This window comes from Amblyomma americanum, chromosome 3 (assembly GCF_052857255.1).
Source record: "Amblyomma americanum isolate KBUSLIRL-KWMA chromosome 3, ASM5285725v1, whole genome shotgun sequence".
NCBI classification, from domain to species: Eukaryota; Metazoa; Arthropoda; class Arachnida; order Ixodida; family Ixodidae; genus Amblyomma; species Amblyomma americanum.
Genome location: NC_135499.1, coordinates 143,985,096 through 144,011,912, shown reverse-complemented (window position 1 = coordinate 144,011,912; position 26,817 = coordinate 143,985,096). Strand labels below are relative to the sequence as shown.

Here is a 26,817-nt window from a genome sequence, read left to right as displayed (position 1 = left end):
TCACGGATGGCATTTGTTCGGATAGCCATAATGGGTTAATGTTCATATATGCGGAAATGGTAATTTTCTACATGCAGATTCCTGGAAGCCCTCCTACCCCTCTTGGCCCAGTGGTGCAGCGGTCAAGCGATGCCCCACTGCCATTATATGGCAAGTACGCGCTGCCATCGGTGGGACCAGTGGGACTGGTTGCGATCCCGGTTGCTCTTCGCGAGTAGCTTCTCTCGAAAAATTGAGCTGCCCCCTGACACGGTGGGCAGGCTGGGACCTTGCACACCACTCGGTGAGCAAGTGAGCAGCGAGCCACAAAACCGGCTTCAAACACACAACGGCTAAATGCGGGGAATGGCCACTATGTGCTAGCGCACTAAGATAAAAATATCCGATCATTGGACTGGGGTGAAGACACATAGAAGGGGAATGTTAGAAGATTTTTAAGTTAGTGAAAAAGCCTGATGTCCTGCAGGGGGCCGATGGAAGGTCCAGCGCAGGGTGAACACATAGCAAGAGAGGGTACAAGGAGGTGCTTATGTTGTCGCGAGAGCTATTCATATTCTTGTGTAAGCTCTCCGTATAGTTAGCTAACTGTACATTTGGCCAGCACATATGTCTTCGTTTTCATGTCGACTTCATCGAACACGTCCTCTTCAGCTCTCCGACAATGGCCGGAAGGGTTCAAGTGCGCCGCAATTCGTGCTGTGCGCGTCAATACTTTCAGCTGACCTGCAAAGGGAGTTGGGCAGTGCAGCATCAAACGATACGAACATCAAGCCGTGAACCTCCGCTTTTATTCTCTTGGCATCGGCACGAATGGGAAAAAAACTGCCGATGCATGCGCGCAGGTGAGGGCAGTACATCTGCGAAGATCTACGAAAAGTGGTAAAAACGGCCGAGCCCGCACAAGTTACAGGAACCGCACGAAGCGAGAGTCCGGGTCGAAGCCCCGGCAGCTGGTGACTCGAGCTCGAAGCTGCGCATCGGCACCGCTCCTCCATAACGAACCGTCGCCGCACGAGCAAGTATAAGCCGTGTCCGCCGAGTGCCCCTATCCTGGCCAGAGCCCCTATCTACACGGATATAAAGAAAGTGCGAGTAAAGGGGCAGGAAACGAAGACACCTGCCCCGTAACACGCGTATCGCCCGTCCGCACCGAACACAATGCGCCGGACGAGCTGCAGATAACCGTGCGCTTCGCACACACACATATATGTACTTTACTGCGGGAGGAGCGGAGCTGGCGGGCAGAATGGTCCGGCCGCGACGCATCGCGCGCTACGCCACGGCCGTAATAAGCAGTGTGTGGAGCGCGGCGGAGGTTCCACCGAGGGCTGCGTGTGTTGCCGCCGGACCGCGCTTCTCTCATCGTGAGGAAACATCTCCACGCTCGGTGCGTCCCGTCGCGGGTCTTGCACGACCGATTTCCCCGCCCCTGATGCAACTGACGCTGCACTGGGCGGCGAGGAGACGACCGGACGACCGTCCTGGCTGCAGCAGCGGTGCCGAGACTCCTTCGCCGGCCACCAACGTCGACGCGCTGGGGTCACATGACCGGCGTCCGCGCGTACGCGCTGTTTACGGCCCAGCGCGCGCTGTCGTGCTTGACGGGTCGCACGCGCGCACTCAAGGATCGCTGTTGTCTCGTGTGCGCTTTTGTTTCGGCTGGCGCACTCAGAAAGAAGGAAAGGGTGAGAGAGGGAGAGAACACACGTCAACTGATTGTCACGCGAGTCGGCTGAGTGTCACCACGCTCCTTTACCTAAGGATTCTAGAGGGATGTGGTTGAATAAACAGACGCGCTTTCATTCGATCACACAATTTTTATTTTTCTGCACCAACAGTGCAGCAACAAAATGTGGACTTGGGCAACAATGTGTACAAGTGAAAGGGACACTGAGAAGAATTGTGTTTTGGCCTGCATATCAATAGAGTGCAACACTCTAATTGGGCAACAATGTGTACAAGTGAAAGGGACACTGAGAATTGTGTTTTGGCCTACATATCAATAGAGTGCAGCACTCTAATGAAACAGGGGCTACCATAAACGAAAACGGAGCTTTTACATGGTATAGGAAAAGCCAAGATATGAAATATGGTTGTGGTCGCAAGCAGCAAGCAAGTGAAATGTGATGAAGTCAATGTTGTTTTTTTCTTTTTATGCATATCTTTGAGGCTTGGCCACAGCACCATTTACTTTTGACCTCCATAAGGAGTTCTCTTCCTCACTGCAGTCACAAGTTTGAATCAAGCGGCAAGAAAAATATGTCATTTTCTTATTCCAATTTTCTCATCAATAATTGCATGTTTTGCTGCAAACAAAGACAGCCAGACTCAATTTTTTTTTACTATGCAAAAATTTTGATGGAGTTGCCCTCAGTGTCCCTTTAATTGTAAACCAGCTTTCACAAAAACTTTCTTGAAGTAGCATCGTTGTATTCACACCCATAAGTGCACGTGGGAAGCACATTGCTTGGATTGAGTCATATGTACAAAAAGCTAGCAGCCATTCATTCTTTGTGGAGAAATATATGTTGGTTTGTTTCAAATGGCAGACTGCATATGCAAAGAACATTTGCAGCATCTTAAGTAGCATGCCATCTGACTTTGGCAGCTGCGCTTAAAGGAGTGTAGACACCCAGTTTCAGTTTCGTGTTTTCTTTTCTGCAACGATGCATTACACAACGGTAGACATGGGTCACCGTGCGGTATTAGCTTACTACCATTAAATAATTTACAGATGAATTTCTTCTTTCATGCTGTTTCCGTTTCAGTTTCAACAACCAAGTGATGGCTGTAATGCCAATGTTCAGGTTAAGTGACGTGAGGCATGAAAATACCTGCCGTATAATCACCGACACATCATCTTAATTCACTACAAAGCTTAAGCCAGTCTACGTCACCAATTGTAATGACAATAAACAAAGTATCAGCAATTATAATGAAAAATTTTAATGTCTCATGTGACCTAAACTGACCTTTGATGCTAGAGCAATCATTTCGTTGAAACTAGAACAACATGAGAGAAGAAATTTGACTGTAAATTATTTAGCAGCTGTTGGACAGTACCACATGGTGATCCATAAGTGTCTAATGCATCATTATGAGGAAGAAAACATGTGACCAAAAATTTGGTGTATGTACTCCTTTAACACAAAGACATGATCTCATTGCCATTCGATTAAGATCGAGATGCACAGAACTATATTTTTTTTTTCCTTGCAAGCAAATGTCAGGTTAACTAACAGCTTTTACTGGAGTCATGTTATGAACAACCAATTCTATTCTCTACAAAGTGTTCTCACAAAACACTAATGAATAAAGCCTGTGATTACAGTGCTGGTAATAGAGGTAGCTGCATTTTTATTAACCATTTTAGTAATTTATTTAGCTGCTGCATTGAATTAATAACTTCACAATAAACATTGAAGCACACAAGAAAAAAGAAAGTTGTGTTTAGTGCCTCTTGAAGACAACTTCTTGCAGCATACACACCAGTAGGACCACCAAGCTATCAAGACCAGATTTGCCCCTACAACCTTCAGCACCATTTCTGACAGTGCAGCAACACTGCTTTTGGAGAAGAGTTTATCCATTGTCATTCACGATGTAGCACACGCACAATATCACTGGCTGCTCTGAAAGTTACCGCGTATAGTAGTGCAAACTTAAAATAACGAAACAAAAACTGCAGAGCTGCTAAAGTTCTACAGGCAAGGCAGGACACGTGCTACCATACTAGTCTGCTTAACAAGTAAATAGTTAGCAATTGTACATAACAATTAACAAATCTCCACATGACTGAACAACATGAAAAGCTCTGAGTACCATAAGTTGCTAGTTAGAACACATTCAGTGCACCTAAACAGGTACTGGGGACAGACACTGTCAACACTTGTTGCACACAGGTATAGAACACCACATGCAATTTTACAGATGTACAAGCCCTGTGGGCGACCACTCTGTGAGGCTGATTTCTACTGGATGGTGCAGGATTGTTCTGAAAAAGAAAAAAGCACTTATGCAGGTCTTCAAACCTGGTGTGGCCACTGAGCAAAAGGAAAAAAATCTGCCTTCATTGTCAATGCATTCCTACAACGAGCACAATTAACCTTTCAGGTGAAACGTATCATTTCGATTCAAAACAAATATTTTGCAGCCTAAATGGCATACCCATGCCTCAAGAAAGCCAATTTGTTAGTTTTTCAATGAAAAATAATACTGATTACATTTTTACAGGAATAAACAAAATTTCTTACAGACTGTTGAAATAGGTGGAAACTAATGTTAAAATGCCAAGATTTATGAAATCAATACCCTAGTGGAACCACTATGTTGATACACATGAAGCCAGAAATAGGTATATAAAAAAAATACGGACATAAGTTCTGATGGCAAAATCTGGCTGCAAGAAAAAGGTGAAAGAGGTGTGGTACTAAGCATTCTATCTTGTGAAATTTTTTTTTTTTTGCTACAATTGCTAGTTGTTATAAGAAAGCATCCCATTTGTAAGATGAAGGATGCTAAATTCGCATGAAACAAAGAAATATGTGCTAGCTAGAGCACAATCTGAGAAAAAGCCGCAATTTCGCAATGTACACAGCTGTGTACAAAGCACTTAAGGGTTAATGAAACACATTTTTGGCAACATAGTGTAATGGTGTATAGTTTCAAGATAGAACAAATGCCATGAAATTTAAGTACAGAAGATTTTTATGCTTGACTGTGGCAAAGCATAATGAATAAGCAAACACCTGTAACCAAACCTGTAACATCTGAAAAAAATTATTTGTGCCTTTTGCACAATCAGTGCTAGTTGCTACCCACTCATCAATGATTACTCCTAGTTAAGATACCCGATACTGCACATTTAAAGTTTTAAACAATTAGCTTCTTCTGGTGATAAATTATAGGGACGTCCCTGAGAGTTTTTAACACTGTTAAATCAGGACAAATAGTAACAAATTAGCTGAGCAGGTAGCAAATTGGCCAAAATAACATACTGACCAAACAACCACTTTGGACACATAGAGCAACCTTGTTTCTAAAACATGAAATGAGAAGTGAAGTTAGTAATAAGCACTGGGTGACATGACACCAAGGTCCTTTTACAAGAAAATAAGATGGACAATCTACTGGCAGAAAATCATCAACAGTTTCTAAATATATAGGACCACTAGAAAGTGACTCTCACTACCTCTTTAGCAGTACCAATGCCAAACAAAATTGAACAAATGGAAAAGGAGTATCACATAAATACAAGAAAATCATTACTAATTCATGAACCTTATTACACAGTGGCTAACCCATTAGAAGGGCTCTGTAACACACCTGATTTTACAGGGACCACCCTCTCCACTTCCATACTTTGCATGGCCATGTAGGATTTGACTAGCTCTGCAGCTTCCAGCCACTTCTTGACCTGACAGAAACAACAATTCTCAGAATTACAAAACAAATGGCAGCAGCAGTTTCAAACAATGAAGGAAAGTATTTATATAATGCACTGCTGCTGTCCCTCGATTTCCCAAGTAGGAGGCATTAATTAGTGAAAACTGAAGTTCGAACAGGTAAGACAGCCATAATCAAAAGCTGCTTTTTACAGTACTAGCAACATGTCACAAATGTGCCGTGAGACCAATCATTTCACGTATTGAAATTTTATCATCCAAAAATGCAACTAAGATGAAAAAAATGTCTGCTGCATGTCTGCTATGTCTGCTGCATGCGAAATTTGAAGACAATGAATCTGAAATGTATGAATTCTTCCGAGGGCCATAGGCACCCTAAACCGTGCACATCCTCGGAATGACAGCACTGTGGCAGACCCCACCAGCCACAGGTATTTCCATGCCTTATAATGTAAAATCTATGCTGCAGCTGGGGTGCTTGGCTTCATCACCAAATCTCTCTGAAACTGTATTTTAGCAAGTTTAAGAAAGCAGTAAATTGTGGCCAGATGCATATTTCCTGAATCAAGCCCTGACTGCCATGAAAGTGCAGCTTTCTAATGGGGTCGAGAAAACCAAAGTATGTCTGGAGCAACCGAATAGTTGTGAGTTCGGCATATATGGCTGCCTTTCAAGCAGGACTAATGCCCATAAAGAATGAACAGAACCACTATCAAGGCCAAAAAGAACAAAAAAATTTATTTCTATATTGTTTTTCACACTCCAAGACCCACACGTACACAGAAGTGATGGATACCTGCTATCAAAAGTATATAGAGGGCAATATTACCAAAAGAATTTAATTTCATTGCAGTTTTTCCATTTTTCTATGCATCATGGAATAGATGTATGCAGCACAATTGTGATTCTGCGAATTAAACAGTGCGCCATTAACACGTGCATTATACCTTGGATGCTAAGAAATTAAATTTCTTTGACACAGTCACCTTCCATAAACTATTGACAATGGGTGCAAAACAAAGGCAGTAAATCTCAAGTATGCACTTGCAGCATCAATTTTTCACTTGTGTGTTTTCTTCTTTGTAATCATGCATTAGACATTAATACACATGGATCAGCCTGTGATATTGCCGCAAATATTTCCAGTGTTTGTTCGTTTTTCAAATCTGCCGCGACACCACCTTATCGCTTCGTTTGCGACGCAAGACGCGACTAGATTTATCTCGATTGATCGCAGCCAGGCAAAGCTGATTCTACGTTGTTCCGGAATGTTCTAGTAACTTTGCGCCCTTTATCTCGAATGTTCGCTATCAGCTTTAAATTGAGCACGGCCGACAGCGGCGGGCATTCTGTTCGACGAGCGCCGAGCACGCTTGTCGCTTCGCCGCCGCCGAGTGATTCAGTCCATTTTGGGTGCAAGTCAGCCCAATAAACAGTTCTTTTAGAAGACCCTTTCGTCCGTCTTCATCGCTGCTTCGACTGCCGTCACCACTACGTGACATCTGGTGGAGGTGCTGGGTAACTTCCATGTTCCGGATGCCCTCTTCAAGTCGTGAACCGAGCCCTGAGCGCTTCACACCCGAGGACGAACCAGCAGCTCAGCGAGCCAGCTGACGTCTCCAGGGAGAGGAGCCTGAGTTCGGGAAACTGCCGGACCGCACCAGACAGCGAAAAGACGCTGCTACCAGCACTGCAACCTCGCCAAAGATGTCGACACCGATCATACTGCAGCAGCCGCGGGTGCCGCCAACTTTCAATGGATCCCTAGGCGAAGACCCTGAAGAATGGTTGGACCAATTTGAGTGCGTGGCGTCATTCAACAAGTGGGATGATGCGGCAAAGATTGGACACGTTTTTTTCTCATTGGATGGCTCCGCACGCACGTGGTACGAAAACTACGAGTCGTCCCTTACGACATGGGAGCTATTCAAGAGAGAACTATTGAAGGTATTCACCAGTGTCGTGAGGAAAGAAAGAGCCGAACGACTCCTCGAGTCCAGGATCCAGCTTCCGAATGAGCCCGTCCGCAGTTACGTCGAGGAGATGAAGCGCCTATTTCGCCGCGCTGATCCCGGGATGACCGAGGAAAAGAAAGTTGTTTTTAATGCGTGGCGTAAAAGAACAACTCTTTGCAAGCCTCGTCCGCCAGCCGCCAAAAACAGTCGAGGAGTTTATGCAAGAAGCCTGCACGATTGAGAATACCCTCGACGTTCGAGCTCGGCAGTACAATCGCCCTTCCTCTGCCTGTGCAATCCGTTCGGACACGCCGGCCACCACCAGCGACAGCTTGCGGGAAGTTATCCGCGAAATCGTCCGAGAGGAGCTACGCCGATTACAGCCATCTTCCCCACAGCCACAAGCAGCGACTCTGATGGATGTGGTACGGGAAGAAGTGCAACAGGCACTTGGCACCCCGACGGCCACAGAACCCCAGGCCATGACCTACGCCGCTGCAGTAAGTACTGCTCAGCCCCAGCGACAACCCCCACGTCCTCCCCGAGATGAGCCAATCGTTCCACAACGCCGCCTCCCAGCCCCCGCCCGCCCAGCCTATGACCGACAACCGGCCGTTGTGCTTCCATTGCGGTGAGGCCGGCCATATTCTTCGTCACTGCCCGTACCGACGTATCGGTCTTCGAGGATTTGCCGTTAACGCCCCACGACCACGCTTCGGACAACGTCCGCACGAAATCGACGAGTACCTGCGTCGAGAAGAGTACACGCCGAACCGCTTTTCGCACTCACCATCGCCGTCAACCTCGCGCTTTGCGTCGCCACGCCGCAGCTACGCAGCCGCGGTACGAGGAAGGTCGCCCAGCCCCCGTAGGGGAAACTAAAGGCAGCAACCTCTGGAGGTGAGGTTGCTCACGAGCTAAACGCCGAAGATCCTCCACCGACCACGCCCCATGAAGACGCTGCACCCGCGACGCCGCATGAAGAACCGACACTCGCTGCACCGACGCCGCACACAATGAGAACCTCGACCACGACGCAAGCTACCTTGAAATCGACGCCGCCACCCAAAGGAGCTTCGACCACACGCCCAACCCGTGACTCGCATACGCGACGAAGCCGTGACCCGACGCCGAGAGCGACATGCAATGCAAGAGCCAGGACCTCCGACCTAGAAGTGACTATCGACGGCCGGAAAGTTACCGCTCTAGTCGACACAGGAGCCGATTACTCGGTGATGAATGGAACATTCGCTGCGCAGCTCAGAAAAGTCACAACGGCTTGGGACGGCCCACAAATTCGCACCGCTGGGGGCCACCTCATTACGCCATCAGGACGATGCACAGCGCGAGTGACTGTCAAAGGACATACCTATCCTGCGACCTTTGTTGTGCTACAGCAATGCTCCCGCGAAGTGATCTTGGGTATGAATTTCCTTAATGAGCATCAGGCGATCATCGACCTGCGATCCAAGCTGATCACGCTTTCGACAGACGAAGCCATGGCTTCGATGAAAACTCGGGAAAATCACGTTGCCCTAAGTGTCCTGGAGGAAGAAGTGAGCGTCCCACCCCGTTCAAGCGTTATCGTGACCGTAGGCACCACGAAAGCCATAAACACTGAAGCCATCATCGAGGGGAACATGCAGTTGCTACTAGACCGAGGAATCAGCATCGCAAGAGGCATCGCACATTTCCGCAATGGCCAGGCCGAAGTACTGTTGACTAACTTCAGCGAAGAATACCGGCATATTAACAGAGGAACGACGATTGCTTTCTACGACAAAATATCTGACGTACGAGATTCCTTCGCCCTCTCCGACCCCTCCGCAGAAGATCCGCCTGACCAAGAGAACTCGCCCACTTTCGACATCAACCCAGCCCTGCACCGGAACAGACAAGCCCAGATCCGCAATCTGCTTCAAAACTACAGTGAGTGCTTTTCGACATCGCCGAAGGTGCGACAGACGCCAATTGCCAAGCATCGCATTATAACGGATCAACACGTCCGACCTCTCCGTCAAAGCCCCTACCGTGTGTCTCCGCGAGAACGACAAGCCATCCGGGACCAAGTCGAAGAAATGCTTCGCGACGACGTCATCCAGCCTTCAAACAGCCCATGGGCGGCACCGGTTGTTCTAGTGAGAAAGAAAGACGGCGCACTTCGATTCTGCGTGGATTACCGCCGCTTGAACAACATAACAAAGAAGGACGTCTACCCCCTCCCCCGCATCGACGACACACTGGACCGCCTCTGCAACGCCAAATATTTCTCATCGATGGACCTCAAGAGCGGCTACTGGCAAATTGAGGTCGACGAAAGAGATCGCGAGAAGACAGCATTCATAACTCCGGATGGGCTGTTTGAGTTCAAGGTGATGCCATTTGGTCTCTGTTCCGCACCAGCGACGTTTCAGCGAGTAATGGATACAGTGCTGGCAGGCCTGAAGTGGAAAATTTGTCTGGTATATTTAGATGACGTCGTTGTCTTCGCCTCGAACTTTGAAGAGCACCTCAAAAGACTTCGAACAGTACTAGACGCAATCAAGTCGTCTGGCCTAACCTTGAAAGCAGAGAAATGCCACTTTGCCTACGAAGAGCTGCTGTTTCTAGGCCACATCGTTAGCAAGGAAAAAGTACGCCCAGACCCGCAGAAAACAGCTGCTATTGAACAGTTTCAACCGCCGGCCGATAAGAAAGCAGTGCGCAGATTTCTCGGACTATGCGCATATTACCAACGATTTGTGAAAAACTTTTCGCGCATCGCCGAGCCCCTGACCCAACTGACGAAGGCAGACGTGGCGTTTAAATGGGAAGCGCCGCAAGCAGAAGCCTTCAAGGAACTTCAGCGTCGTTTACAGTCCCCACCGATCCTTGCGCATTTTGATGAAAACGCCGATACTGAAGTTCATACCGACGCAAGCAGCGTGGGACTAGGCACCGTTCTCGTTCAAAAAAGTGACGGGCTGGAGAAGGTCATCGCATACGCTAGCCATTCCCTTTCCAAGGCCGAGGCTAACTATTCGACCACTGAGAAGGAGTGCCTTGCCATCATCTGGGCTACGTCGAAATTCCGCCCCTACCTCTACGGACGGCCGTTCAAGGTGGTCAGCGACCACCACGCGCTCTGCTGGCTTGCCAATTTGAAGGATCCCTCTGGCCGACTCGCTCGATGGAGTCTGCGTCTCCAGGAGTTTGACGTCACCGTCGTTTACAAGTCCGGACGCAAGCACACTGACGCCGATTGCCTCTCACGAGCCCCTGTAGATGCACCGCCGCTGGACGACGATGAGGATGCCTTCCTGGGACCCATCAGCGCAAGCTCTTTTGCTCAGCAGCAACGCTCGGACCCCAACTTAAAAGGCCTCATCGAGTACCTGGAAGGCAAGGTTTCTTCACCCCCCGCTTCATTCAAGCGAGGACTGTCTTCTTTCTGTGTGCAGAATGAGGTCCTTGTGAAGAAGAACTTTACAGCGAACAAAACAGCCTACCTCCTTGTTGTACCTACTTGTCTCCGCGAAGAAGTTCTACAGGCTTCACACGACGAGCCGACAGCTGGACATCTCGGGTTTACTCGCACCCTCCGCCGCATTCAAGACAAGTATTACTGGCCCCGACTGTCTGCCGATGTCGCACACTATGTGAAAACATGCCGAGATTGTCAGCGACGAAAGACTCCTCCCACACGACCAGCAGGATTTCTGAACCCCATTGAACCTCCCTCAAGACCCTTTCAGCAGATTGGCATGGACTTGCTTGGCCCTTTTCCAACGTCAACATCTGGAAATAAGTGGATCATCATAGCGACCGACTACCTGACCCGCTATGCTGAGGCGAAAGCCCTACCGAACGGAACAGCAGCAGAAGTGGCCAAATTTTTCGTGGAGTGCATTCTTCTTCGACACGGCGCCCCCGATGTGCTCATCACGGACAGAGGAACAGCATTTACGGCGGAACTCACGCAAGCCATCCTGCGCTACAGCCAAACCATCCACCGGAGGACAACTGCATACCATCCGCAGACCAACGGACTGACCGAGCGCCTGAACAAAACCATCGCCGATATGCTCGCTATGTATGTCGATGCCGAACATAAAACCTGGGATGTCATCCTGCCTTACGTCGTCTTCGCCTACAACACCGCAGTGCAGGAGACCACCCAGATGACGCCTTTTAGGCTCGTCCATGGCAGGGATGCCACGACCACGCTAGATGCCATGCTGCCCAACGTTACAGAAGAGAACGTCGACGTTGCCGCCTACCTTCAACGCGCAGAAGAAGCTCGAAGGCTTGCCCGATTACGGATAAAAGATCAGCAGCGGTCCGACGCCAGACGCTACAACCTATGAAGACGCAACGCGGAATACAAGCCAGGAGACCAAGTCTGGGTGTGGACACCCATTCGCCGCCGTGGATTGAGTGAAAAGCTTTTGCGCCGCTATTTCGGCCCGTACGAGGTTCTTCGTCGGCTGGGTGAACTGGATTATGAAGTCATCCCTGACGCAATGACTGCGTCCCAGCGACGCCGCGTACGACCAGAAGTTGTCCATGTAGTCCGTCTGAAGCCGTACTATGCGCGCTAAAGGCCGCTGCATTTCCATGCTCTATTTTCGCAAGATCCGTTTTTTTCCCTTACTAGTCGCATTATTTGTTTTAATGCATCGGGTCGATGCTTCTTTGAGAGGGGAGTAATGCCGCGAATATTTCCAGTGTTTGTTCGTTTTTCAAATCTGCCGCGACACCACCTTATCGCTTTGTTTGCGACGCAAGACGCGACTAGATTTATCTCGATTGATTGCAGCCAGGCAAAGCTGATTCTACGTTGTTCCGGAATGTTCTAGTAACTTTGCGCCCTTTATCTCGAATGTTCGCTATCAGCTTTAAATTGAGCACGGCCAACAGCGGCGGGCATTCTGTTCGACGACCGCCGAGCACGCTTGTCGCTTCGCCGCCGCCGAGTGATTCAGTCCATTTTGGGTGCAAGTCAGCCCAATAAACAGTTCTTTTAGAAGACCCTTTCGTCCGTCTTCATCGCTGCTTCGACTGCCGTCACCACTACGTGACAATATTCCCTATTTCTGCTCAATAAATCATAATTGAATTTCTTCTCTTATGCTGTTTTGGTTTTGATTCCAACAACTGGACGATAGCTGTGACGTCAAAGGTGGATTTAGGTGATGTAAGGCATGGAAAAAAATACAATGTAATTGCTGATATGTTGTTTTAATTCACTACCACGCTTAAGCCAGACTGCTTCAAGAGCCGCAATGACAACAAACGACATATTGGCGATTATATTTCTGTTGTTTTCATGCATCACGTGACCTCAACCCACCATTGACGACAAGGACATTGTGCACTTGTTGAAACCAAAACCGAAACAGTCCGAGAGAAAAAATTCAATTATAAGTTATTTAATGGTAGCAGATTGCCATGTGGTGATCCATGCATCCTAATGTATTTAACATCATTACACAAAAGAAAACATGCAAATAATTTAAAAATAGGTGTCTATGCTTCTTTCGAAAACAAGGAAGAAATGTGAATGCTGGGTTATGTGAACTATATAACTGTTGCCTCACACTGTCTTTACAGAACGCCGATTTTCAAACGGACGGATAAGAGCATGTTAGTGCAATACTTCTTCAATGTGCATTCTTACCTCGGCTCGCAGCACTTCTTTTTCATCAGGCCTACATTCTGCAAGAAAAAACACACCACACAGCTCAATCGCTGTTGACGGCTTGCAATGTTCACAGGACCACAGAGAAAGCAAGAGGGCAACAAGTGCCGAATGCACTAATAATCAATGAAATGCACTCACGGGCCATGAAGGGAATGACAATGTCTAAAGCATCTTGGTAAGTCTTCAGTGCATCCTTCAGCCTGTTCGCCACTGCCTAAAAGAAAGTAATAGAAAAGCAGAGGCTAAAGGTAGTGTGATGACAAGCTCTAATCGCAGGTGGACTCAGAACTGCTTTTTACAGCACTGCATTTAGGGCGAGCATTCCTCTAATATACTACACACATGTGAAACCTGAATAGGCTATTTCACTCAAGCAACACAGCAGTCTTGTCACAACATCTGAATGAGCTACAACTGCTACACAAACTGTGCTCGTAAGCTATTTAATCTTTAATAACAAGTGCGTTAAGGGATTAAAGCATCTATTCTTTTTTTTCTGGACAATTGAGCATCAATTTAGCCGATCGAGCAAACAGGACATTAGGACATAACTTGGGCAACGGAGAATGATTTAAAGATCAACGTTGCAAAGACAAAAGCAGTCATCTTTCCTCCACGTCAAAAAGGTATTTGTCCTCCATCCCTTGCAATAAACACCACTACAATTGAAGTGGTTCCCCACTTTAAAACATTAGGGGTAATTTTCTCAGAAAATGTGCCTTTGGACGACCACATTACCTACCTCTCCGCGAAGCTCTCGCGTACGACTGGCTATTTGCGACGCTACTGTTCATCTTTTCCCATCTCAGTTAACGTATTATTATACAATTCCCTGTTTTCCTCGGCAATGGGTTACGGCGCGCATGTCTGGGGAACCGCAACACTTGACAATATTAATAAATTGTTGCGTTTGCAGAAACAGGTTATCCGCATTATTGCAAAAGTCCCTCGTTATTCACACACAGCCGAATTGTTTAAGAAATTTAACATAATTGGTATAGAGTCTTCATATTCTTATAGACTAATCCATCATTACAAGTCAGAAGTAATTAAACACGACAATTATTTAGCAGCGCTAGCCGCACTTGCTACGAACTATCCTGTGTATAGTACACGAAATCCAGAAAAGTGGAAAGTTGATGTATGCCGCACAAATTACAGGAAACAAATGTTGAAATATCGTCTGCCAGCTATCCTGAACGAACTGTCCGGTGAAGATAACTGATATGTCTTCAACAAATCGTTCAGGGATCGACGCAGTATGTTTCTCTATACTAGGAAATGTACCCGGAAATATAGCGAGTTTCTTCGTTTTGTTTGTGAAATAAGCACAGTTACAGCGATGTGTATTTTGTTCTCATTTTTTTTTCACTTCACTTTCTTGCCGTGCATTTTTTATTCTTAGCCACTTCTGTACACTACATTTTTTCATGATCCAGAAACCTCAAGTTTGTTTGCCTTTTTTATCTGCATTTTTCGTTTCTTTTGTACGCCTTTCTGCCTTGTGGGCAGCTGCGTTTTCTGCTAATTCACTGCCTGTATTTCATACATTCCGCGTTTTCCACTGTATGCATTGTAAGGGGGCACAGACCTCGTCAAGCCACCTTTGGCTTTTTGTCCGTGCCCGTAAACATCTCAGGATGTTTGAATAAAGTGATTTGATTTGATAGTGTACGGGTGACTTCACACCGCACATTTAAAATCCAAGCCAAACACAGAATGAACAGGTACATGATTTTCAATAATTGTTTGTTTCTTTTTCTAAAATTTAGTGCTGCCAAGTTGGAGGGAGTGGCCTTTACACAAGTTCGATACTTAGTCAAGTGCATAAGATACCAAAAAATGGTGTAATTTTTCGTACCAGTTTTTTTGCTGTGTTTACTAAAAGAAGGGCACTCTGGAGAGGTGGATATCGATCACAGATGTCCTCTGAAATGAAAGTATAAAAGTATTGAAGAAACTTGTTACTTCTATAAGGCGGGAATAACAAAAGGGTGACCACTGAGAAGCAGAGTGACAAGGCATTTGCTAATGTCATGACCAGCATAGTTCTGTATAGTCAGGAATGTGCCAATACATGTATGAGGAGACAGCGACAGTGTAGATTTCACAGCGTGCAAAACTGCACCAAGCCACATGTAACTTTCGTGTTTCATGTGGCTTTAATCTAAAATGAAAGTTACGGTAGTGACTACTAAACTTCTGCTTCAGTGAAAGGAAAATTCTGTGATTGCTCAGATAAACAACAAATATGCCAACCTCAAATGAAACATCACACTACACCGCCACAAAGCAAGCAGCACGCAACTTCACTTTGAAGCCAATCAAGTAATTTTTCACCAAACAACCTGACTTTTTCTGGCTGAAAGGCCAGACTAAGCCAGTGAAGATCGCAAGTCTCGAATCAGCACTTAGCAGTGCAAGCCTGCAGCGAAGAATGATTAGGGCCCCTAATTTTCTGCGGTGTAAAAGTTTAAATTCTACAAATTCAGAATAAAGATTAAACCTTATTTCGCCAGAGTCATAACACGTATAGAATAAATATAGAAGTGAAGTTTTGAAACATGCCTCACACACTACAAATATGCCTTTTCAAAGCTGGCTGTTGCAATTCAGTGTCAGGTACTGCTTGGTGCCCTCTTCAGTTGAAGAGTGGGGCTTGCCTGACACCAAGCCCCCACAATGGCAGAGTGATAGCTGTCCGAAGCCTGGTGCACAATCCTAGACCTGCTGTGATGACCACATACGCAAGTAGGACACAGCCCTACAAGATACTGGCATCTGCCTGCTACTCACTTTCGCTCCTCTACGGCCTGATACGACAATAAGAAAAAGCCATAAGAAATCATGCTAGAGATTACTCAAGACTAAAAATGTTTCTGCTACAGCTAATAACAAAGAAGTCATTTTCACAACTCTCCCCACAGAAGGGTTGGGACATGTTGTAGCCAGAGTTGCTCTGCTTGACGTGCTTAGCTTGCTCAAGTGGATGGGGGGAGTAGGCATGTCAAAGCATCAGTAGAAACTTGTTTGTTACCAGACCAAAGCCTTTGAAAGAATTCAGATAAGGAAAGAATAAAATTCACATTGTTCAGTTTTTCACACTAACACCCACAACAATAACATAAAGAACAAATTTTGGTTGCTAACAGATAGTGCTCTGAAAAATGTTCGAATCTGCGACTTTTTGCGAAATCACGGATAACTATGGGCTCCAAGAATGATGTTGCAGCTGAGGAAAGTTAACAATTTCTTACTGCTTGACAGATAGCATGCGCATACTATGAATGTTTCCATTGTTTCCATTTAGTTGGAACCAATTGCTTGGACTAGACTTGAAAATAATAAATTTAGGGACATCCCACAGGATAAACACACTACAACACACTTAGCTTAATTCCTTCCCTTAAGCTAAAATGTATCTAAGGAAACTTGCACAACTTCTGTAAAATAAACACCACATGCAAGGCAGCATCGACATTGTCTTGTCCAAACTGCAGGAAAGGGCCATGCAAGGGTTTGCAGCTTTTGCAAAACACTGGTTTTTCTCAGTCAGAAAACAGTTTGTTTTCACAACGACCACTGACCGAGTGATTTCACCAAAAGCAAATGCTTCCATTCCTATGTCTATTTTCGCTCTGGGTCCTCATCACGTTCCACATTATTATCTCTCTGCATTTGTGTCTGGGCATCACTTGCAAATAAATATTAAATAAAAAGCTGTTTCGAGAACTACAATAAACGTGGCTCTGACACTTTTATATGATACAAAAGGAAGAAAAGGAGTTCCCTGAATGCATGAGAGTCAAACTAATCATGTAATCGTATTTGCTTTAAAATCAATGAGCTAAAATTAAAAAATTCAGTATTCATAAAACCCACCGAACTCAGTGCCACCGCCATGGCTGTCATCATCTATGACTATGGCCTCTCTGGACTTCAAAGCTGACTTCAGTGTCTCGGCACGCTGTAGGTACTCGCTGACCTGCAAGAAATGAAAAAAAAAAAAAAAATCAGCATCACAGCAGTAAATACATGTGCATACTAAAAGAAGGAACAGCGAAAAATACAAGCTACAGCCTAGGAAAAGTCAGTTGTTATGACAGGTCATAATTAACGCCACACAAACCTAACAAGCACGATAGAAAATCTGGCCTAAAACAGGTACCTACCATGACAAACAAGGCACTGAATTTCTCAGCAGACCATATTGTAATGCAGCGACACAGCCAGGCCTTCATCTTATGCAAGGTAAACAGGATGCACTCTATACTCAGATGTATCCTCAACCCAACTGCAAAAATGCAGTAAGCATTCTTTCTCCCTGCCTTCTTCCACTCCCTCCTTCACCACTTTCCTCATGGTGTAGTCGAGCTGTCCACCAAGAGCGAGATAGTGCCTTTTCTTGGCATACCTCAAGTTTTTGGCCCTTCAAGGATTCAGCTTCATTATTTGAGTAGTGCATACAGAAAATGTGCATACCATTCAAGGTGACAATACTAGTTTTCAAGTGCACTGTCATTGTGCCATATGACACGACAAGCAGGCAGATGAGAACACAAAAGCAAACTGTTTATTGGGAGAGCTTGCACCCACAACAAAAGGAATCAACCTGACAGAAGTGATAGCGACACCCAAAGCTGGCACTTGTCCTCAATGGTTTTGGTGCACTGTGGACCCCATTTAAAAGTATCAATGTAAAAATTCCAGTTTGGTAACATATTGTTAAATGGTCTGAAGAAAGCACCCAGATTCTAGACAGGAGAAAACCTAATATTGCAAGTGCATCTTGTGCTGGCACAAACATGTGACATTAAAGGAAGGACATAAAAGCAGTGAGATAAAGGCCTGCACAAAGAACAAAATGGGCATGAGGTATGTGACACTGTCACATTCTCATATGTCTTTTGAATCAACCAGCATTTGTTCCAGACACTAACTAACGATCAACTAAGGATACCAGAGCTAAATCTGTTGGTACACCGACTGCGATGGCTCAGTGGCTTTGGTATTTGAATGCTGATCCCAAGTTCACAATACCGAACCTGGCTGTGGCAGTTACATTTCGACAGAGGGAGAAATGCTAAAACGCCTATGCGCTGTGTGATTTCAGAACTCCATGCAGGTGGTCTAAATTTATCCGGAGCCCTCCACTAGTGCACCCCTCATAGCCCATGCGTCGCTTTGGGACATTAAACCCACACCCCATACCTATGATGATTTTAACTTCACCCTGACACCACTGATTACAATGACTGACCAAGTATTTTGCAATGGGCTCAATGCTGTACTAAATACTTTTATATACCACAGCTGGTATAAAATGCAATGAAGGAATGCTACGGTATGGTTGGCATGGCATGTAGGATTAAACATCCCACAGCTGCACGTGCGCTATAAGAGATGGCATAGTAGAAGGCTCTGGATTTGTTCAGACCATCTGGGGTTCCCAAATCTAGAAAGTCAAATTAGCCACAATTAATATGTAAATGCAAAAGAAAAGGTGCTAATGTGAACATAAAGTCTCGTGACTTTGTACAGCTCCAAGGTGTCCCATGCTGGCCTCTGCACAGACTCCTGAAGAAAGGCAGAAATTTGCTACTTCGGGGCAACAAAAAAACATTTCCACTTCCCAATACTTCAGTTATTACAAGCAAACAAGAAAAAAAGAAACCATCCTTCAAATAAAGTAATTTGTCTGCTATTTTAATTCTACTGGACGATCTGTTTAAGATTGCTGGTCCACTCACATGAGATAAGCACACTAAGTGGCAGGACCTTGACTAAAATTCTGACACTCACTTTTAAACCACACCAAGCAAGGCAACTTAGCTACCTCACAAACAAGATAAACAAGCGCACCTTTGCCTGCAATGATTTCCACTTCTCCAGGTCAGTTTCATCTGAAAGAGACAGATGAATAGACACTAAGATAAGCGTGAATGATAAATACTTTGCATGCTAACTACTGGTAATTACAATTGCACAAATTCTTGGGAAATAGTGCAATCTCAATTGTGCACCCTCGTGGCATCCCATGTCTTGCAGTGCATTAGTACAGTGAGTCCAACAAACTGCCAATGAAAATAATGCATTAAAAGTCATCACATGATGCAAGATTAGGCATGCCTTATATTCTATGACAAACTGTAGAAGCAATTGAGCAGAAACATCTACAGAGATTTCTACAGCTTCACATAGGAAATGAGATTAAAATTTTAATCATACTGCATTTGAGGTTTCCAAATGCACACAATGCCATCTTTCATGACTTCTTCAAAAGAAGTCTAGCGTCATGGGGTTGAGGTGGTAAGAAATGGAAGAGCTTTGTAGGTCTCTTGCTTTATGAATATTTGTACAGCATGGGAAACTGTGCGTAGAATGGCCTTCCTAGTAGCAAATTTACAAGCAAACCAGTGAGACTTATTAAAAGCAAAGCAATGAGACTTATGGTAAATGAAGCAAGTTGTGTCTTTGTGGCTTATGACATGCTCCGCCATGCAGAGCTACATCCACCCTCCTCAATCATGACGCATCAAGATCAGCCTTACTTGCAATGGCCAGTTTTACCATTACAGCCAATGAGAAATGAGGTCAGCTCCTGCAGGATTCAAATAAAGCTCAAAGAGGAACACTTGACAGGTTAAACTAAATAGGTTGATTATGGTTACAGTTACTGACAGACGAAAGCAACAAATACATCACTTGGTGACATCTAGCATGCTAACTTCTCATACCAAGTGGTTGATCCCAATGATATCCCCGCAACGTAATCAGCTAAGTAATCTAATTTTGGCCTCTTCTCCTGACAACCTCATGAAGCGATAAACCTAAACTAGTTATCCTGATCCTTTTTCTTGCGTATTTTTTAATTCTAAAGCACGTTTTTTTTTTTTTTTCAGGATCTGTAGCTTCTTAAAGGCATGTAGATCTTAGCATTTGTCTGCATGTACTGCCTTTTTTCAGTATGTCAGAGCATTTTGGGCGTAATGACTGCAGTGACACATTATGCAGTAGCTGTAGTGCTAGCAAAACTCAAAAAAAGCCAGCTAGTCACCTCTGGGTGGAGCCCCATTTTAAGGGAAACTAGACAGTAGGCATTGTTCACCTGCCATCCAATGTTGGTGCCCACTGAAGTCCCGATTCATGAACTACTTTGCATCAAAAACAGTGCTTTCAGAAAGCTTAGAGGTGACATTAGGCAGTTTCAGTATACTATAGCGTACACAGAGATACTCAAATGGACAGCATGGTTCATAGTGTGTATGTGTCAAACATTATTCGAAACGAAGTCTTAACGCAAGTTCGAATTATGTGCACTATTTCTCGAGTTCAGTGTGTGTGGCTCTTGCATAAGCTAAATTGTGTTTCCAACATGGTGACGAGCTTTGAAGAGGGACCCCTCTCTACAGAGTGAATTTGTCGTTACTTGCATTCTCTGGTCATAAATGAGACATCAGATTTTCACTTTCTCTCATCTCACTTATAAGAACATGTATAAGCCACAAATTTGCTATATTTTTTATTTCGAGTGATGATCCTGCCACTCCTAGGTCTAATGAGGAGTGTAGGTTTGTTGACAAAAACGATTCTCGTTCTGAAAACTAGATGACGCTACTAGACTGAAGTTATTGTTGCATCTCCATTTGCATGCACTGAACTAAAAATACGTATGTGACAAACAGCGTAATGTCCCGCAAAATGCTTACGTTTAACATACGTAGGCAGTGCATATGCTATTCTTAATAAATCGTCATAGTAAAAGTCATGGGCACATACATGCAGTTATTATCGTGCTACATCAAGTATAGCTACAAATTACTACAAATTAGATGGCTCCAACACAAATTAGTTTTTGTCACATGATTACTGTAACTTTGGCTTGAGTATTCAGCTTGCTGGCTCCAAACTTAATTACTGCACTTAGCTGCTGAAACATTGTTTGGAGTTGAAGGTACATGCAGATGCTCTGGCTCAGCGTAGGAGCACCAGAGCTACCTACCAGCCACAGATATTAACAGGAGTGGCTGTCGGCCTTGTGAGAGAGTTAAAAATTAGCCAACAGAATAACAGGGGTATACATGATGTGAATAAAAGCATCTCACTTTGCAACACAGGAAGAAGGTACTGCAACCCTTGGCAGTAGAGATTTAGCGCTTCTCGCTGGCAGCCCTGGCTATCTTTGGCCACTGCCTGCTTTATCAATGCCACCTGCGTGCAAGATCGAGATCATGCACAAAGAAGCATGAGCCAGAGCCTCATACAGAAGTGAGCTTGCACAAATTAGTATGCACTATGCTGCCAAAGCTTCATGATATCGTAAGCATTGCCAACATTGAGGTGTGCACTGTTCTGAATACCTCACAATCATGGAGCACCTGCTCACTGATGCTCTTGACCAAGCCCAAAAAAAGCATAGAACACAAATGACTTTCAGTGTGTGTGAGCGGTAGCCCACGTATGCAACCGTGTATGCTGGAAGCATAAGTGCAGCAATTCATTCAAGACTTATGTTTTCTTAACTTCACTTCTTCACCTGAATTTATGTTTGCTTGCCCAAGTTCAGCTGCAAAACTGTTCACTGGGGACTTTGAGCACAGAGCACACACAAAGCCTACTAAACTAAATGTTCCCTGCCACTCTACAATTAACCAGATTCATGGGTTCCTTTGGATCCTTTATCATCTTCCATGGCTGCTGTCATGCTAGGATACCGTTAGTTGCATCACTGAGCGTATTTTATTGGCTGGTTTCCTTATGTTAGATGGCAGGAAAAATAATTCACGAATGAGGAGAAAACAAAAAGCCAGACTTTTACCCCACTATGGGTCGAAGAAGTGATGTAGACAGCTGTATTGGCACATGGCACATTAGACAGTTGAAGAATGGCACAATGCAGCTCTGGTAACTAGAGTAGGAGTAAAACAACGACTGCAGTTACAACAAGGGTGGAATTTCTCACACTTCAGTGGCACCCACGACTGCCGTGGAAGGAATGAGGAGGCCAAGATGGCAGCTCAACACAGAATGCTTATTCTCCTAAAGGGCTGCCATTTCAATGAAAAGTGAACAACAAGGATAGACGGTGATGCACAAAACGTGCAAAAGAAAAGAAAGGGAATGCAAAAAAAAGCAGCTTAGACACAATTTTACACAATTGCTGCACAGAAAATCAGTACATCTAGCAAGCATAACATGTAGGACAACAAGCACACTCGTATTGTTACGAATACTTATTTGCTTGGATTGATTCTGGTTCGTTTTCATTAGTGTCAGTTTAGTGCGATTGCCAGGTTAGCAGGTTTTACTGTTTGATGCTCCGATATGCTTACTTACCCCTTTCTTGAGTGTCTCTGCACTTGGCACATGCTCCAGATCTACAAATGGGTGGGCGAAAAATTCTTCAAAACCTATTCGCTTTTCAGGATTTCGTTGCAGCAGTTTCAGCAACAGGTCTGCACAACAGTCGGACACAGTTGCACCTTGTGGCAGCTGTAAATAGTGCAAAACAAAAAATGTAAATAACAACCCATTTAAAATAAGTGCCCAGTATCGACCATACACATATGGCTGTCACTAGAAAAAGCAACACTTCGGAAGATCGGAGAGTGGATTAAGTTTCCTTTTGACAACTGCCACGCTAAAAAAACTAACCTAACCACAATCACCATCATCATCAGCCTGACTACACCCACTGCAGGACAAAGGTCTCTTCCATATCTCTCCAATTAACCCTGTCTTGTGCCAGCCACAGACACTTTACCCATGCAAACTTCTTAACCTAATCCACCCTCCTAACCTGCTAAGCTTGCCGTGTCTTGGAATACGGCTTGTTGACCTCAATGATCATCGGTTATCTTGTATTCGAATTACATGCCCTGCCCATGCCCCGCCCAAGCCCATCTCTTCTTGATCTTGACTAGGCTGTCACTAACCTGCATTTGTTCCCTAACTCACTGTGCTCTCTTCGTTCCTCTTAACGTTACACCTATCACTTTTCTTTCCACAGTGAGCTGCACTGTCCTCTATGTAAGTTGAACCCTTTTCATTAGCTTCTACATTTCTCCCCTTTATGAGAGTACCAGTAAGACACAGACGACACATATTCTTCACTTGGGGGATACTGGTAAACTGGCGCTCATGATCTGAGAGTACCTGCCAAGTGCGCTCCACTCTGTTCTTATTTTTTTAGTCATTTCATTCTCGTGATCCGAATTTGCGGCCACTACCTGCCCTAAGTAGGCGTATTCCCTTACCACTTCCAACACCTCGCTATCAATCATAAACTGCAGTTCCCTTTCGAGACTCTTAAACATTACTTTAGTTTTCTGCATATTATTATTTAGGCCAATATTTTGCAATTCATCCCCTGAGTGACTTACCAAGGCAATTTTATCAACAAATCAAAGATTACTAAATTACTCTCTATTAACTCTTATCCCCAACTACTCTCAATCCAGGTCCCTGAAACCTCCTGTAAGCAGGCTGTAAATAGCAATGCAGAGATCGATGTCTCACTGCCTGATACCCTTCCTCATTGGAATTTTTTTGCTGTCTTTATGGAGGACTATGCTGGCTGTGCAGCTGGTAGACATCTTCCAGTATTTTTACACGGCTTTTCTACAGCCTGATTATGTAATGAGTGCATGACTGCTGAAATTTCGACAGAGTCACATGCTTTTTCATAATCTATGAAGGCTATATATAGGGGTTGGTTACATTCTGCGCATTTCTCCATTTTTCTATCATCTGATTGAGAGCGTGAATATGGTCTATAGTTGAGTGCCTTTAGGAAATCCCGCTTGGTCACACAGTTATTGAAGTCTAAGTTTGTCCTTATTCTATTAGCGATTACCATAGTAAATACCCTGTAGACAATGCACAATAAGCTGATCGGTCTGTAATTTTTCAAGTGCCTGATGGCCCCTTTCTTACGAATTAATGATGTTAGCGTTCTTCCAAGATTCTGGTCATTCTGGTCATAAGACTCGAGGTCATAAAGCATTGCGTATACAGAGTGGCTGGTTTTTCTACTACAATCTCCCCACCGTCCTTCAACAGATCTGCTGTCACCTGAACCTCACCAGCTACTTTCCTTTTGCATTGCTCCTATGGCTTTCTTTACTTCCTCATCCGTAACTGGTGGGTGTGATGACCATTTTAAAAGGACTCTTCATTTCCGTGTGAAAGAGATAGTGTTTATGGTTTTGGAAAGCTATACTAAAACTCTCTGTGGTGTAAGTTGCTTGAGACACACTACCCTAACAAAATTTTCCTTATGTCTGCTAGCATGCTAACGCTATACTAAAACCCTCTAATAGTACAGAACTCCTCTGTGTTTCCAGCTATATCCTTATTGATGAGGAATCCCACACCAAGTGTTCCCATCTCTCTGCTAATCCATCGCCCTTTAGCATAGTGTATGCCTCATCTGTCCTCCTAACCTTACTAAGGCCTATGACATCCCAGTTAATACCTGCTAGCTGCTCGATTAGCTCTGCTAGACTAGCCTGATTGGCTAAGGTTCTAGAGTCAAATGTTGCCAGGTTCAGTTTATAACGATGGCTTGTCTGGAGTCAGCGATTTTTAGCACCCTCCACTGCACCACAGGTCTGACCACCACCATGGTCATTTGCTCCACAGCCGCTGGGGACTGAGGGCAGAGGGTTAATTGGTGTATTCATATAGGAAGCTACATAACCAGAACTCATTTCACAGTTTACATTGGCTTTCAAATAGGAACAAGAAATAAAATTTGAAAGTTATGCCCTACCTGTGGTCCCCACATAGAAATTTCAACAAATCCTCACACAGCAGTCGAGCAGAATTACAAAATGAATGGTTCATGGAATGTGAGTTAACTCACAAATACCGTCTCTTTGGCCACCATCATGTCCTGTTATGACAGCATGCAAATTGTTCTATTCTTGCTGCTCCGTCCAGTATACTTAGCGACTTTTGATCTCCAAGGAGGGTTTATTATTCTTGAGACTCTCCAGTCAAAACAGCAGTACTTTACACATATAACATAACATAGAAAACAGTGACAGCAAGGGGAACTTTTCACAAACCACTCACTGCAAAATTTTGTGTTTATTTACAAATTAAAGCATCCATGAACAAAACTGCATGGGAGGCCAGTTATTGCTTTTTCTTCCTTCAAGTTTTGGCACGTTTCTTTAGGTGTACAAAGGCTGACATTAGGCATATGTGTGCGCCTCACAAGCATTCCTTATGCCTGTGGATTGGTCACTAAGCATACGGAATTAAGCATTGAGCATTCTCTGTGCTTCCATGGTGGCGAGTGCTCCTGCTAGTTAAGCAAACACAATTTAAAAGTTAATTACCATATTTTCGAGTGTATAAGTCGCAACTGTGTATAAGTAGGGCCCCCTGCAAATGGCTGTTCTTGAGAAAGAATTCCCAAATAAGTCGCACCGGTGTACAAAATGCCCCTATTCATTCTGTAAGTGCTAGAAAAATGTGCTGCCAATCCTTTCATCACAAAGCGTGACGAAAATACACGCTTGTGGCACCTGCCACACGCAAACAATTCTCGAGCTCTGGCCAGTGTGCCTTCTTTCAACGACGTGACTTTTTTTGTTGGTTTCGTCGAATGAAGCGCTCTTGTGGATACCGCCATTCCCAGATAATTTTATCGTTCACACCGAACTGTCTCCCTGCTACCCGATTCCCATTCTCCAGTGCATACTCAACGACACACTACTTAAATTTTGCATTGTAGCTGCTCTGCCTTGTAGGCAGTGTCATGTAGAGCAAGAACAATGCATGACCCATGCGAAACTCATGCGAAGCAAAATGGATGTGACGCTGGATTGAAACAATAGAAAATATGGCTGGACCAGCTGGACCAGAAGCGGTGGCGGCAGGAAACGAACACCAGTCCGGTTGTGGCTAGATCGTGCTTCTACCCATAAGGTTAGATTTTAAAAATAACTGAATATTTTCCTCCTTTGCATACTGATTTTCTTTTCAAAGTAGCCACTGGGCACACCAAAGATGGCGTGCAGTGGCGTGTTGTTTTTAGCCGTATATAAATTGCACCAATAAAAATTCACAAAAAAACATGATGCGAGTTATACATTGGAAAATATGGTAGGCCCAGTTGAAAGCTGCAACAGTCAGTGCATTCAGTGCAAAAATTAGACGCCAAATGAAATTGCCAACTGCTCTGCTGAAACCAACAGCTATGTTTTTTGGCAGTAAGGGTTGGCAGTACTGGTCCAAGCACAGGCTACTTGCCCTGGTCAGCTGCAATAAGTTTACAACACCGGCAACTGAAGGAGAAATATTTTTTGCTTGAATTTCCATGCTGACCCAGCTAGGCAATGCCAAACTTAGCCAAAACCGTGTCACCAGTGCTGACGAAAGCTCTAGTAATTGTTCGAGCTGTGAATCAAGTAGCACAGAAAGCCCTGCCACAACACATCCGGACAGATCAAATATCTTAATTCCACCATGGTGCGACAGACTGCACTGAGTAGCCACAATCCCGACCACTGCCTCTGAATGCCATTTACAGCTAGCTGTCAACTGCTGTACTTTAGAGCACCTAATCTTAGCAGCAGGCTACAGATGTCAAATGGACAGAACTTGCCTGGATGGGTTTGTCAGTGCGAATTTTGGCCGCTACTTCCTCAAATGTTGGTGATGCGTATGGGGCACTTCCAAACAGGCATTCTGCAAATTCGAATGCACGTAGTGAAGACTCTAGCTGTTGCTCAATAAAAAATGGCACAACAAGGTTGAGCTC

The 26,817-nt window shown here is 44.7% G+C and overlaps 1 protein-coding gene across 1 annotated transcript in view; it reads right to left on the bottom strand.

The window, feature by feature from the left end:
* Positions 1-1,797: 1,797 nt before the first annotated feature.
* Positions 1,798-26,817, bottom strand: part of LOC144125059 (serine/threonine-protein kinase ULK3-like) — a 29,525-nt gene continuing 4,505 nt past the window's right edge. Inside the window, exons 6-15 of the mRNA XM_077658117.1 lie at positions 26,662-26,744; positions 22,380-22,535; positions 21,149-21,254; positions 18,906-18,946; positions 16,926-17,028; positions 14,905-14,972; positions 13,182-13,257; positions 13,020-13,057; positions 5,326-5,416; positions 1,798-3,994 (exon numbers count right to left, since the gene is read on the bottom strand). Of these exons, the coding sequence (XP_077514243.1) occupies positions 3,972-3,994; positions 5,326-5,416; positions 13,020-13,057; positions 13,182-13,257; positions 14,905-14,972; positions 16,926-17,028; positions 18,906-18,946; positions 21,149-21,254; positions 22,380-22,535; positions 26,662-26,744 (785 nt within the window). The 3' untranslated portion in view covers positions 1,798-3,971. The remainder of the gene's footprint in view (positions 3,995-5,325; positions 5,417-13,019; positions 13,058-13,181; positions 13,258-14,904; positions 14,973-16,925; positions 17,029-18,905; positions 18,947-21,148; positions 21,255-22,379; positions 22,536-26,661; positions 26,745-26,817) is intronic.